At 55.6% G+C, this 14,623-nt stretch overlaps 1 protein-coding gene across 1 annotated transcript; it reads right to left on the minus strand.

Annotated features, from left to right (window-relative positions):
* Nucleotides 1-1,888: 1,888 nt before the first annotated feature.
* Nucleotides 1,889-13,898, minus strand: snphb (syntaphilin b). Its single transcript, XM_062460562.1, has 9 exons — nt 13,713-13,898; nt 10,638-10,745; nt 8,433-8,585; nt 6,780-6,896; nt 5,467-5,565; nt 5,149-5,298; nt 4,137-4,728; nt 3,540-4,046; nt 1,889-2,768 (listed from the first exon to the last, which is right to left on the minus strand). Exons 2-9 carry the CDS (start codon nt 10,685-10,687, stop codon nt 2,196-2,198), a joined length of 2,241 nt encoding a protein of 746 aa, XP_062316546.1. The 5' UTR covers nt 10,688-10,745; nt 13,713-13,898; the 3' UTR covers nt 1,889-2,195.
* Between the last annotated feature and the right edge of the window lie 725 nt (nt 13,899-14,623).

Raw genomic sequence — 14,623 nt, forward strand, 5'->3', positions numbered from 1 at the left:
TCTGCTATACACAGCACACTGGTGGAGCATTCACAGCGATCTCCAACATATGTTACCTTGCAGGAATATGGCTCATTTGAAAGAGAACACGAACAGAAGCTGATTCACACAAGTATGGGGGAAGGGGGGGGTGGAGGGGTGGAGGGGGAGGGGGGGAGGGGGGGAGGGGTGGAGGGGGAGGGGGGGAGGGGTAGGGTTGTCAAGCAGCAGAGAGGAAGCAACAACAACAACAACACAAGCGGAGCACGCTCTAGAGAACAAGCCTGTAACGAGGCCTCCGACCATCCTGATCGCCCTATCTCCCGCCTCCACCTTCCAGAGGCCTCCCCTCCACCTTCCAGAGGCCTCCCCTCCACCTTCCTCCACCTTCCAGAGGCCTCCCCTCCACCTTCCTCCACCTTCCTCCACCTTCCAGAGGCCTCCCCTCCACCTTCCAGAGGCCTCCCCTCCACCTTCCAGAGGCCTCCCCTCCACCTTCCTCCACCTTCCAGAGGCCTCCCCTCCACCTTCCAGAGGCCTCCCCTCCACCTTCCAGAGGTCTCCCCTCCACCTTCCAGAGGCCTCCCCTCCACCTTCCTCCACCTTCCAGAGGCCTCCCCTCCACCTTCCAGAGGCCTCCCCTCCACCTTCCTCCATCTTCCAGAGGCCTCCCCTCCACCTTCCAGAGGTCTCCCCTCCACCTTCCAGAGGTCTCCCCTCCACCTTCCAGAGGCCTCCCCTCCACCTTCCAGAGGCCTCCCCTCCACCTTCCAGAGGTCTCCCCTCCACCTTCCAGAGGCCTCCCCTCCACCTTCCTCCATCTTCCAGAGGCCTCCCCTCCACCTTCGAGAGGCCTCCCCTCCACCTTCCAGAGGCCTCCCCTCCACCTTCCAGAGGCCTCCCCTCCACCTTCCAGAGGCCTCCCCTCCACCTTCCTTCACCTTCCAGAGGCCTCCCCTCCACCTTCCAGAGGTCTCCCCTCCACCTTCCAGAGGCCTCCCCTCCACCTTCCTCCACCTTCCAGAGGCCTCCCCTCCACCTTCCAGAGGCCTCCCCTCCACCTTCCAGAGGTCTCCCCTCCACCTTCCAGAGGCCTCCCCTCCACCTTCCAGAGGCCTCCCCTCCACCTTCCTCCACCTTCCAGAGGCCTCCCCTCCACCTTCCAGAGGCCTCCCCTCCACCTTCCTCCACCTTCCAGAGGCCTCCCCTCCACCTTCCTCCACCTTCCAGAGGCCTCCCCTCCAGACTACGGCAGCCGTACCTCAGTCATGTTGATCAGAAAGGGTGAGAGGACAGGGACAGCTGAGCATCTTACTCCTGGGAAAGATCCGCTTCATTTAGGAATTAAAGTCATATAGTGTAGTTCAAAATAACACCGTAATCTTCTCACGAGTCTTCAAAGATTTGGAACGAGAGACAAGAAGGACAACAGCGTGTGGACGCGTCACGTTTTGGATCCACACAGCCTCCACTTCACGTACTTTCTTAACCTCATAAAGTGAATAATAGTGCAAAATCATTCATAAATATTCAAGAAATATAAGAAAAAATATTCTCTGAAGAAGTCTACCATACAGTACTGTAAATCCATCAGGCAGACTCTGCTTAATGTTAAGGGTCTGTTCTGACGGGCTCAGGCTGCTAGTGTTCTCCCTGCTGGACCTCTCGTCCATCACATCTCTGACCGCGCGTCTTTACACACAGCTGAAAGGAAACGTCTAGAAACTGACAATGTCGAACCCCCCCACATCCCCCAAAGAAGTAACCACACACACACACACACACCACACACACACCACACACACACACACCACACACACACACACACCACACACACACCACACACACACACACACCGGGAGGAGGGGGAGGAGGGGGAGGAGGAGCGGGAGGGGGAGGAGGGGGAGGAGAAGCGGGAGGGGGAGGAGGAGCAGACAGCACCTTCCTAATGGAGCAGGACACACACACACACACACACTCAGGTCATCCAGTCAGTTTTGAAGACAATGAAGAACCAAGCTCCTTCCGTTCGTTCCTCGTACCCCTTCCAATCCTTCAGCCAGAGGAGGGGCCAGGTCAGGGTTCAGGGTTCAAGGGTGAAAGTTCAGGGGTCAGATGGGCACACGGCTCCCCAAGGTTGTAAAGGGTCTGGGGCCAGGGTTCATGATTCAGTGGTCAGGGTTTAGGGTCAGGGGTCATAGTCTAGGGGTCAGGGCTCAGATGGGTGTGCCCCCTTGGTTCCCGCCCCCAGCAGGGTAGTGCCGGAGGCCGCCTCCCCTGCGGAGCGAGTGCAGCGCCACACTGCAGCAGCCTCTCAGCAGGGAGCCCATGTGGTACACGGGCAGCCCCTCCCTGCCCGGGCCCCGGCACAGCCAGGCCAGCGTGGGCACCGCTGGCACTGCCACCGCCAGCAGGTCCACCAGGAAGTGACGGCTCCAGTAGCTCCTCTGGACCGGGCCGGCAGCGTCCAGGTCTTCATCGCTCACGGTTGAGTGACCGGTGACTTCCTCTTGGTGGGCGGAGCTTCGGGGTTGGGTGGTGTGAGGTAGCTCCTCTCCTCCTGCCTCATCCCCCTGAATCACTTCCTCCCCCTCCTCCTCCTGCTTCTCCATCAGTACCGCCAGATCTCCGGCCTCCCTCAGATCTCTCCCGTCTATCTCCACCGTCTCCCCAAAGTCAGAGTCCAGCTCATCCTGTTGTCTCTCCTCCTCCTTCTGCATTCCTACCTCCTCTCCCTCCCCCACCTCTCCCTGCCTCCCCTCTCCCTCCCCCACCTCTCCCTGCCTCCCCTCTCCCTCCCCCACCTCTCCCTGCCTCCCCTCTCCCTCCCCCACCTCTCCCTCCCCCACCTCTCCCTGCCTCCCCTCTCCCTCCCCCACCTCTCCCTGCCTCCCCTCTGTCTCCCCCACCTCTCCCTCCCCCACCTCTCCCTGCCTCCCCTCTGTCTCCCCCACCTCTCCCTGCCTCCCCTCTGTCTCCCCCACCTCTCCCTCCCCCACCTCTCCCTGCCTCCCCTCTGTCTCCCCCACCTCTCCCTGCCTCCCCTCTCCCTCCCCCACCTCTCCCTGCCTCCCCTCTGTCTCCCCCACCTCTCCCTGCCTCCCCTCTGTCTCCCCCACCTCTCCCTCCCCCACCTCTCCCTGCCTCCCCTCTCCCTCCCCCACCTCTCCCTGCCTCCCCTCTGTCTCCCCCACCTCTCCCTGCCTCCCCTCTCCCTCCCCCACCTCTCCCTCCCCCACCTCTCCCTGCCTCCCCTCTGTCTCCCCCACCTCTCCCTGCCTCCCCTCTCCCTCCCCCACCTCTCCCTCCCCCACCTCTCCCTGCCTCCCCTCTGTCTCCCCCACCTCTCCCTGCCTCCCCTCTCCCTCCCCCACCTCTCCCTCCCCCACCTCTCCCTGCCTCCCCTCTCCCTCCCCCACCTCTCCCTCCCCCACCTCTCCCTGCCTCCCCTCTCCCTCCCCCACCTCTCCCTCCCCCACCTCTCCCTGCCTCCACTCTCCCTCTCCCTGCCTCCCCTCTCCCTGCCTCCCCTCTCCCTCCCCCACCTCTCCCTGCCCCCCCTCTCCCTGCCTCCCCCCTCCCTCCCCACTGTCCGGACCCCCCGCCCCCCCACACAGTGGTATGTCGGCCCAGCAGGAGATCGAGGAGGACATCTGTCTGGGGGGGGGCCCCGGGACGGGCTCGGTCGTCATGGTGATGGAGTCCAGCTCCTCGTCGGACGGCCAGGTGGAGGCGGGGCTGCAGGCCTGCGAGCGGAAGGTGCGCTGCTCCGCCACGGTGTCCAGATCGGAGGGGCAGCCGGCCTGGGCGGGGTTAGGGCAGCTCTCGGTCTGGATGGCCTCGTCCCTCAGGTGATGCAGGTACAGGTGGTGGTGAGACAGGCAGGGGTGGCTCAGGCTGCCCCCCCCCAGCCCCCCCACACCACAGCTCAGGGCCGCCAGGTGCTCGGAAGGGCAGAGCTTCTCACAGGTGGAGGAGTGGGGCAGGTGTTGGGGCAGGTGTTGCTGGGCCAGGTGTTGGGGTAGTTGCTGGGGCAGGTGCAGGTGTTGGGGTAGTTGCTGGGGCAGGTGCAGGTGTTGGGGTAGTTGCTGGGGCAGGTGCAGGTGTTGGGGTAGTTGCTGGGGCAGGTGCTGGTGTTGGGGTAGTTGCTGGGGCAGGTGCAGGGCATAGGAGGAGAGCAGCGCGGCGGTTTCCTCGGACAGGAAGGCCGCCTCCAGCAGCAGTTCTGCCCCACAGGGGGCGCCACCCTTGCCACAGCACAGGAAGCTGCTGTCCTGGGCGCCTTCGCTGGACAGGAAGTCCTCAATGTGTTCGGCCTGGTCGCTCAGCTTGGTGTAGGTAGAGCTGCGAGTCAGGGAGCGGGCGGGGGACCCCCCCTCACACGACCCCCCGGCCCCCCCCGGACTCCCTCCCCCCTCCCCTGGGCCTCCAGGCCCGCTGCCCCCGCCACCGCAGCCTCCCTCCCCCAGCTTGGAGGCCCCGGCCTGGGCCTGCTCCATGCTGTGCAGCAGGGTCTCCAGCTTGTGGTTCTGGGTGTTGATGTCCTGGAGGTAGGTGCTGACGGCGGGACTGTGGGAGGAGGAGTCTCCCAGGCTGGAGCGCACCGTGTCCACCGCCTGCTGCAGCTGCTGGATCTCTCCCCGTGCCTCCTTCAGGGCCAGCTGGGCCTCCACACGGTGACACTCCTCCTCCAGCCAGTCCTCCTGCATGCGGCTCAGCTGACCACGCAGAGCATCCACCTCAGAGTCCCTGTGGGGAGGGGAGTCGGGAGAGGGAGACAGAGAGACAGAGAGACAGACAGAGCTAAGATCAATACATGAAGGATGAGACACATCAACTGATTACCCAGGAGCGTTTTTAGTGTATTTTGCTGCAGTAACTTGGAGATGAACATGGAGCCAGCTCTGATCCATCACAGGGGATGACCAGGTCAGCTCAAAATGGTCCGCTGTAGGACAGGAAGTGGCCCTCTGTAGGACAGGAAGTGGCCCTCTGTAGGGCAGGAAGTGGCCCGCAGTAGGACAGGAAGTGGCCCGCTGTAGGACAGGAAGCGGCCCTCTGTAGGACAGGAAGTGGCCCGCTGTAGGACAGGAAGTGGCCCGCTGTAGGACAGGAAGTGGCCCTCTGTAGGACAGGAAGTTGTCCGCTGTAGGACAGGAAGTGACCCACCTGTCCTGCAGTCGGTTGATGGTCTCTTTGAGGCGCGCCCGCAGGTGTCGGATGCACACCTCCTTCTGCTGCAGGGGAGTGAGGTACTGCTCCGGGGCGGGGGGGCGGATGCCATGGTTATCTGTGCATGATGTGTACTTAGTCTGACGCCTGGGAGAGGGAGGGGAGGAAACTGTTTACACACAATGTTCTGGGAGAAAGACATATACAGACAGACAGGTAAACAGGTGGACAGACAGGTAGACAGACAGACAGGTGAACAGGTAGAAAGACAGGTAAACAGGTAGACAGATAGGTAGACAGACTGACAGGTCTTACTTGGTGGGACTACAGTCGCTGCCCTTGCAGGAGCTGCTGCTACTGCTGAGGGAGGCGTTGCCATAGGGATCCCTCCCGCTGGGCGGGGCCACTGTACGCCTGTTCCAATCAGAATCAGAAAGGGTTTTTATTTGCCATGAAAGTTTGCACAGACAAGGAATTTACTTTGTCAGGAAGGTGCATACATTAAACATATAGGAATCCTAAAACTTAAATATGTGATCTAACTATACTAAAGGTACAAGTCTACCTAATACTAATAAAAAATATAAAATATAAAGTAGCCAAATAATTTACAATATAAAATAACAAAGAGGAGGGAGGGGCATTGTTACTCTGTCGCCCAGGGCAACCGGTGAAAGGTTATGAATTCACCCCGTAACGGCAGCATACATCAAGATGTTAAACAGGACCTGGACCAGACACACATGCTCTGCGTTGTCAATACAGCATTTTGTTAGGGACCTGTTGTCACTACAGCATGTTGCTAGGGACCTGTTGTCATTATAGTGTGTTGCTAGGCACCTGTCCACACAGGGGGGGCAGGGTATTACTGTGCCACGTACCGATAGGCTACCATGGAGATACAATTTTGAAGCCTCCATGCTCTGATTGGTCGTACGCATCCCTAAGCACTCTGTAGTCAGTGCAAATACTCTAGTGAGAACGCAGCAAAGCTGGTAAACTAATACACCCACTGAACACAGACACATTACACCACCACACTGGAACACACAACACAGCCCTCCTGGAGAGGACACACAGCGGCAGACCAGGAGGAGGTCGTGGGGTCAGACAGGCCAGCATAGAAACAGAGAGTTTCTATGGAGGAAACAGCCTCGCTGACACTGGTGGACAGGTGATGGTGGTGATCTCACACACGCTCAGAGACTGTCTGCAGAGGTGGGAGGAGCCAGGGGAGGAGCCAGCAGAGGATGAGCAGTGATGAGTGGGAAGCAGCCAATCACAGAGCTGGAGGATGGCGGGGGGGCGTATGCATGCTAAGGAGAGGTCCTGAGTGGCCAGAACATCCAGACTCCACCACAAGGGGGAGAGGTACTGCTCATGTGCCCGGGCTCAGAACCAAACAGGAAAACGAGAACAGATACCAGTGGGTGAGAATGAAACAGGAAGAGGGCGTGGCCAGGATATGGGGGCCACATGCTGGGGGGGAAAGTGGGGGGAGTTGGCAGGGGGGGCCAGGGTATGGGGGCCACATGCTAGGGGGGAGAGTGGGGGGGGTTAGCAGGGGGGGCCAGGGGGGTGGGGACCACATGCAGAGGGATGGGGGGCAGGGGGCGGAGTTTGCTGACCGACAGTGACGCTCAGGAGACTTTGGGGCGGCACATCCTTTAGTCGGACGCATCGACACCATATAGCCCGTTTCCATGGGAACGTAGTCTAGCTCTATAAACCTGCAGTAGTCGAACCTGACCAATCGGAGACAACAGGAAGTTACATTAGGATCAGGAGGAAGTTGGGGGCAGGAAGGTGGGGAGGTGGAGATGATGTCACAGGAAGCCGAGGTGATGTCATATATACCTTTACGACCTTAGCTGCTAGCCCTTCCCCCTCCCAACCTTCAGCTGCTAACCTTAGACTGGATACCCCTGTTCCTAAAGTGCTGAGTCACTGACCTGGGAGAAACATGCTAGCCAGAAACTACAACCTGGTTCTACAGCCTGGTTCTACAGCTTCTGTAGCCTGGTTCTACAGCCTGGTATAGAACCACGAATCATATAGACTGCATAGAACCAGAGTACATATACTACACAGCAGCACAGTATCATATAGACTGCATAGAACCAGAGTACATATACTACACAGCAGCATAGTATCACTCTACATCTCACAGTCAGAAGAATCTGTTGCCAAGTTCCGTCAGACTTGTCTTTGTCCTTCCTGTGATGTCATGTCCTGTCATGTGACTGAGATGGGAAGGAGGGGGGGCAGCTGCTGTGAAGGGCAGGTTATAATGAAGCCATGACAGAGAGAAGTATCAAGCAGGAAAGAGGGAGGGGGAGAGGAGAGGAAGGGAGTGGGTGAGGGAGGGAAGGAAGGAAGGGGAGCAGCAGAAGCAAGCCTGAAAAGAAACGTGCATCAAAATCAACCATCCATCTTCAGGATGGATCTGAATTTAGTGAGTGAGAGGAGTCTGCTGATGGTGTGTGGTGACATCACTTGGGGGCGGGGCTGTGGGCAGGGCCAGGAAGTGAAAGCTTAGTGTGGTTGGACAGACAGAAAAAGGAGGATGGAAGTGGGACAGAAACATGGCTCACTCACAACTGGGACCAAAAACAGTCTAAGAGTGACCTATGGTTGTTAATCTGCCATGTCAATGTCCCAGCTCTTCTGTAGTCCCAGGGTCAGGGTTAGTCCCAGGGTTAGGGTTAGTCCCAGGGTCAGGGTTAGTCCCAGGGTCAGGGTTAGTCCCAGGGTTAGGGTTGGGGTTAGTCCCAGGGTCAGGGTTAGTCCCAGGGTCAGGGTTGGGGTTAGTCCCAGGGTCAGGGTTAGTCCCAGGGTTAGGAGCCAGGGGTCCTGTGTCTGAGGATCCACAGCTGGGATCTGCTACAATGCATGTAGCTACTAACACACCTCCAGCCACAGAGATTCACAAACCTCTGGATCTGGAACCTTGCTTGAACCCCAAGCAAGGTTCCACATGTGGAACCACAGGCATGGTTCCACAGATCTACAAGCAAGGTTCCACACATAGAAGAACCACAAGCATGGTTCCACACGTGGAGCTACAAGCATGGTTCCACAGATCTACAAGAAAGGTTCCACACATAGAACCACTAGCATGGTTCTATGAACCTGGTGGGTCTGGTGAACCACCAGTAGGGTTGGGCAGAGAACACCAGCATGGTGTCAGGACGTGTTCATGGCTGCAGTACAGCTAGCCGGCATGCTCTCTGCTCCTGCTGTGTCTATGAGTGGGGTGGGGTAACTATAGCAGGTCTCACGCAGGGGGCGCTGGCACCGGAACTGTCACGGTAGCCGTGGTTACCACCGCCTTTACTGGTGCCGTTGCTGCGGGTGCCGGTTTGGGCGGGGCTGAGGGTGAGAGCATCTGCTGCAAGCGACGCTTTGGCTGCAGAACCCTCAGAGGGTTGAATCTGAGAGAGACCAGAGGAGGGAGAGATGAGGAGAGAGACCAGAGGAGGGAGAGATGAGGAGAGAGACCAGAGGAGGGAGAGATGAGGAGAGAGACCAGAGGAGGGAGAGATGAGGAGGGAGTGATGAGGAGAGAGACCAGAGGAGGGAGAGATGAGGAGAGACACCAGAGGAGGGAGAGATGAGGAGGGAGAGATGAGGAGAGAGACCAGAAGAGGGAGAGATGAGGAGAGAGACCAGAGGAGGGAGAGATGAGGAGAGAGACCAGAGGAGGGAGAGATGAGGAGAGAGAGATGAAGAGAGAGACCAGAGGAGGGAGAGATGAGGAGAGAGAGATGAAGAGAGACCAGAGGAGGGAGAGATGAGGAGAGAGAGATGAAGAGAGACCAGAGGAGGGAGAGATGAGGAGAGAGACCAGAGGAGGGAGAGATGAGGAGAGAGACCAGAGGAGGGAGAGATGAGGAGAGAGACCAGAGGAGGGAGAGATGAGGAGAGAGAGATGAAGAGAGAGACCAGAGGAGGGAGAGATGAGGAGGGAGAGATGAGGAGAGAGACCAGAGGAGGGAGAGATGAGGAGAGAGAGATGAAGAGAGAGACCAGAGGAGGGAGAGATGAGGAGAGAGACCAGAGGAGGGAGAGATGAGGAGAGAGACCAGAGGGAGAGATGAAGAGAGAGACCAGAGGAGGGAGAGATGAGGAGAGAGACCAGAGGAGGGAGAGATGAGGAGAGAGAGATGAAGAGAGAGACCAGAGGAGGGAGAGATGAGGAGAGACCAGAGGAGGGAGAGATGAGGAGAGAGAGATGGAGAGAGAGACCAGAGGAGGGAGAGATGAGGAGAGAGAGATGAAGAGAGATGAGGATGGAGAGATGAGGAGAGACCAGAGGAGGGAGAGATGAGGAGAGAGAGATGAGAGAGACCAGTGGAGAGAGACCAGAGGAGAGAAAGATGAGGAGAGAAATATGAGGAGAAAGAGACCAGAGGAGAGAGAAATGAGGAGAGAGATGAGGAGAGAGATGAGGAGAGACCAGAGGAGGGAGAGAGTGACCAAATAGAGAAAGACCAGAGAGAGAAAGAGCGACCAGAGAGAAAGGCCTACAATGTAGAGGTCTCTCTGTGTAGTCCAGCTCAATGATGCGTGGGTTCATCTGTAAAGGGCGAGGTTGTTAACATCTGATCCCCCACACACACACACACAAAGCACAGTGTGAGTGTGTGTGTGTGTGTGTTTTGTGGTTATTGAGTGCAGCAGATGTGGAAACTGAGGCAAACTGCTCCCAGGAGGACCGGACACCCTGCAGCAGCAAGGCAAATATAGAAACACACACACAGACTCACACACACTCACACATACACACACACTCTCACACATACACACACTCTCTCACACATACACGCACACTCTCACACATACACACACTCTCTCACACATACACACACTCTCTAACACATACACACACTCTCTCACACATACACACACTCTCTCACACATACACACACTCTCTCACACATACACACACTCTCTAACACATACACACACTCTCTCACACATACACACACTCTCTCACACATACACACACTCTCTCACACATACACACACTCTCTCACACATACACACACTCTCTAACACATACACACACTCTCTCACACATACACACACTCTCTCACACATACACACACTCTCTCACACATACACACACTCTCTCACACATACACACACTCTCTTACACATACACACTCTCTCACACATACACGCACTCTCTCACACATACACGCACACTCTCACACATACACACACTCTCTCACACATACACACACTCTCTCACACATACACACACTCTCTCACACATACACACACTCTCTCACACATACACACACTCTCTCACACATACACACACTCTCTCACACATACACACACACTCTCACACATACACACACTCTCTCACACATACACACACTCTCTCACACATACACACACACACCCTACAGGCGCGCCACAGAGGACAGAAAAGAAGGTAAGAAGAAAAGAGGAGAAAAGTGTCAAAAGAAAGTTACCTGCGTGAGCCAGATGCCGACCTCCGATTGGCTGGGGCAGAGGCTGCCATCCTGGATTTGTCTCTCTCTCTGTCTCTCTGTTGATTCAGGCTTTAAGTGACAGCCAGCCTTGGACAGACAAACATGTTCATTTTACACACACACCAGCATATATACACATACACCAGCATATATATATACACACACAAACAAGAATTAGTGCACAGTAGACACAGTCAGGCAAGCTCCTCCACTCCTTTCCTTCTTCACTCTCTCCCTCTCTTCTCTTCTCTCCTCCCAACCCCTCCTCCCTCTCTCACTCTCTCACCCTCCTCCCTCTCTCTCTCCTCCCTCTCTCATTCTCTCCTCCCTCTCTCACTCCTCCTCCCTCTCTCTCTCACTCTCCTCCCTCTCTCACTCTCCTCCCTCTCTCTCTCACTCTTTCCTCTCTCACTCGTCTCCCTCTCTCACTCTCCTCCCTCTCTCTCTCACTCTTTCCTCTCTCACTCGTCTCCCTCTCTCACTCTCCTCCCTCTCTCATTCTCTCCTCCCAACCCCTCCCCCCTCTCTCACTCTCCTCCCTCTCACTCTCCTCCCTCTCTCATTCTCTCCTCCCTCTCTCATTCTCTCCTCCCTCCCTCTCTCACTCTCCTCCCTCTCTCATTCTCTCCTCCCTCTCTCATTCTCTCCTCCCTCTCTCACTCTCCTCCCTCTCTCATTCTCTCCTCCCTCTCTCATTCTCTCCTCCCTCTCTCATTCTCTCCTCCCTCTCTCACTCTCACTCTCCTCCCTCTCTCACTCTCCTCCCTCTCTCATTCTCTCCTCCCTCTCTCATTCTCTCCTCCCTCTCTCATTCTCCTCCCTCTCTCACTCTCCTCCCTCTCTCATTCTCTCCTCCCTCTTTCTCCCTTCTCAATCAAAAACATTACACTCATAAAGACTCATTAATAATGCTACTGCTTACTAAAGTAGCATATCCTCAACATCATCATTACCAGCCACATCACTCAGGACTCTACTGTACACCACGCCAAGCCACGCCCCCGCAGTGAGCAGAGCAAACCTGGGCTTCCAGATCTCTCACTCTGAAATCCTCTGGGCCAATCCCGGTCCTTTGATCCCACAATAAGTGAACACACACACAAGGAGCAGAGTAAAGCAGAGAACAGGTGTTCAGGTGTATGGAACCTTCTAGAAGATCACAGCCCTCCCTCCCTCCCTCTCCCTCCTCCCAAGCAGAAGCAGCATTGCTCCTGACTGAATATCACAACTCAGATTAAAGCTTCTTATGTAACAGCCTGCCTCAGAACCAGGCAGGTACTCTCTCTCTCTCTCTCTCTCTCTCTCTCTCTCTCTCTCTCTCTCTCTCTCTCTCTCTCTCTCTCTCTCTCTCTCTCTCTCTCTCTCTCTCTCTCTCTCTCTCTCTCTCTCTCTCTCTCTCTCTCTCTCTCTCTCTCTCTCTCTCTCTCTCTCTCTCTCTCACACACACACACACACACACACACACACACACACACACACGCGCAAGCAGCTTCAAAGATGAATACAATAGAGAGAGAGAGAGAGAGGGGGACAGAGAGAGAGGAAAATCCCTTCTCAGCTGTCCCCAGTAATCTATATCAGTCCAGCATCTCTGACTGCTGAATGCCTGCACATAAACCTGGGGAGGGGGGGGGAACGGGGGGGGGGGTGACCTTGACTCAACTCAGCACACACTGACACAGCACCCAGTATTATCCAGGGTCAGAGATCCAGAGGCCCTGACCACTGAATCACACACACACACAAGATTAACTAGGATCAATCCAAGATTCAGGGCAGGATATCAGGTGGATATATCACACGTTTCAGACATCAGGCTAGGTTCCTGCAGCTAGTTACGGAGTTGTTATCGTCGCCATGACATCCTTACACGGATACGGAAGCACCCCATCACCAAGGAGAGGTTACCAAGGAGACGAGAGGTGGACTCACATTGCAGTGATGGATAGCCAGCAGGGCGCTGTGGAAACAGTAGCCAGGTCGCTATGGAGACGGGCATTCCGCCACTTATCTGGAACGTGACCGGCGAGGACAGCAGGGAGGTACTTACTAGATGACCGTGGTGGAGAGGACAGGAGAGAGGTAGTTACTAGATGACCGTGGTGGAGAGGACAGCAGGGAGGTAGTTACTAGATGACCGTGGTGGAGAGGACAGCAGGGAGGTAGTTACTAGATGACCGTGGTGGAGAGGACAGCAGGGAGATAGTTACTAGATGACCGTGGTGGAGAGGACAGCAGGGAGGTAGTTACTAGATGACCGTGGTGGAGAGGACATCTTGAACCCTGGTAAGGACAGAGTAGGCCTGATAGGGATGCCCTCTGCTAGCATGCAGCATGAAGCGAGAATAATATACATCCATAATTGATGCCTGTTACAACTGCTTATGAGCGCGGGACCACAGCCAAGACCGATAACATAAACACAAGCACATCAAACAGATAACGCCTGAACCTCCTCGCCTTTCTCAAACACTTCTGTTCATATTTGGAGTCATTAAATAAAATACTGCAAGGTCAAATTGCTCTGTCTGGCAAGCAGTCACGACTCCGTCTACCGGGTGGCAGGTGTCGCTGAGTCTTACCGTACACGCTGTCTCGCGCTAAATCGATCTTACCCGCAACATATGGAGTTTAAAACACTGGCTCGGAAATATTGTCTCAGAAACAGTCTACGGAAGAGCTGATTCACGTATTGACACTGACGCGTGAACCAACCACTGGAGAGGCCGCGCGCACTAACGGGGGAATTCTCCGCGGCACAGCAGCACGAGATGACAAGGCAGGACAACCTCTGCGCGCAGTGCGCAGAATCTTTGCTTACACCAGCAACTAAACACACCGAAACATAAACAATAACCGGTGCGTAGGCTACATTGCAGTGGCGGGTTTAAATCCCGCAGTTTGCCAAATAAACGAAACACCGTTGGTTATTCTGCTGCGCGGTGTACATAGAATTTCCTATCACTCCATTCATTCACTCAGGGCAGCCCCTTGCGCTCGTTGCACTACAATATCCTCACTAACAACGAACAGCGTTCTCTCGACAACACGTACCTATTACTCCCGTCTGTGTCGATTCTCACGATTTTATTTCTGAACGGCCCGATCTCTGATTTTGCCGTGATTCCTGTTTATTTCTTTAGGGACTCCGCTGAAGCGGCGTTCCTCGCTCGCTCGCGCGCCCGGGGCGGGGACGGGAGGTGGGTTAGCTAGCCGCGTGAGGACGAGGGCACTGATGAAAGCAGATGCGTCGTGTTACGTTGCTTCTTAAAGGGATACGACACGCTCTGCATTTAGACGGCGGACAAAGACACCCAGTGGACCCTCTACTGCTTGACTGAACAGGAAAGAAGGTAGGAAGGTAATAAGGAAGGAAGGAAGGAAGGAAGGAAGGAAGGAAGGAAGGAGGGAGAGAAGAGGGAGGGAGGGAATACAACTTTTCATTGTACTATGTAAAGACTAAACTGAAATATCAGATTTCACACAGTGAAAATATTCATTGCAGATTATAAATAGGGTATGAACACACACACACACACACACACACACAGAGGTACACGCACACACAGTGGTACACACACACCCACGCAGGGAGTCAGTTGGCTGAGCGGTGAGGGAGTCGGGCTAGTAATCCGAAGGTTGCCAGTTTGATTCCCAGGTCATGCCAACTGATGTCGTGTCCTTGGGCAAGGCACTTCACCCTACTTGCCTCGGGGGAATGTCCCTGTACTTACTGTAAGTCGCTCTGGATAAGAGCGTCTGCTAAATGACTAAATGTAAATGTAGGTACACACACACACACAGAGGTACACACACACACTGCATTGCTGTAATATGGATCCTAATAGTATCTCTTCCGAGTTCCCTCAGAGGAGAGCCAGTGAGGCGAACATAAACAGGACTGTGTCTCAGAACAGCTGTTCTCAGATCAGCCTGTAGGACCAGACCTTCTGGGCCCTACTGCA

Source organism: Osmerus eperlanus, chromosome 4 (assembly GCF_963692335.1).
Source record: "Osmerus eperlanus chromosome 4, fOsmEpe2.1, whole genome shotgun sequence".
NCBI classification, from domain to species: domain Eukaryota; kingdom Metazoa; phylum Chordata; class Actinopteri; order Osmeriformes; family Osmeridae; genus Osmerus; species Osmerus eperlanus.

What these genes read in the sequence shown, in the direction of transcription:
- snphb (XM_062460562.1), bottom strand. Translation starts at nt 10,687, where the DNA reads ATGGCAGCCTCTGCCCCAGCCAATCGGAGGTCGGCATCTGGCTCACGC. An exon ending in ATCAACCGACTGCAGGACAG is followed by an intron (nt 4,729 to 5,148) that starts GTGGGTCACTTC and finishes CCCTCCCCACAG; the next exon opens with GGACTCTGAGGTGGATGCTC. An exon ending in TCTCCTCCTATGCCCTGCAC is followed by an intron (nt 4,047 to 4,136) that starts CTGCCCCAGCAA and finishes CAACACCTGCAC; the next exon opens with CTGCCCCAGCAACTACCCCA.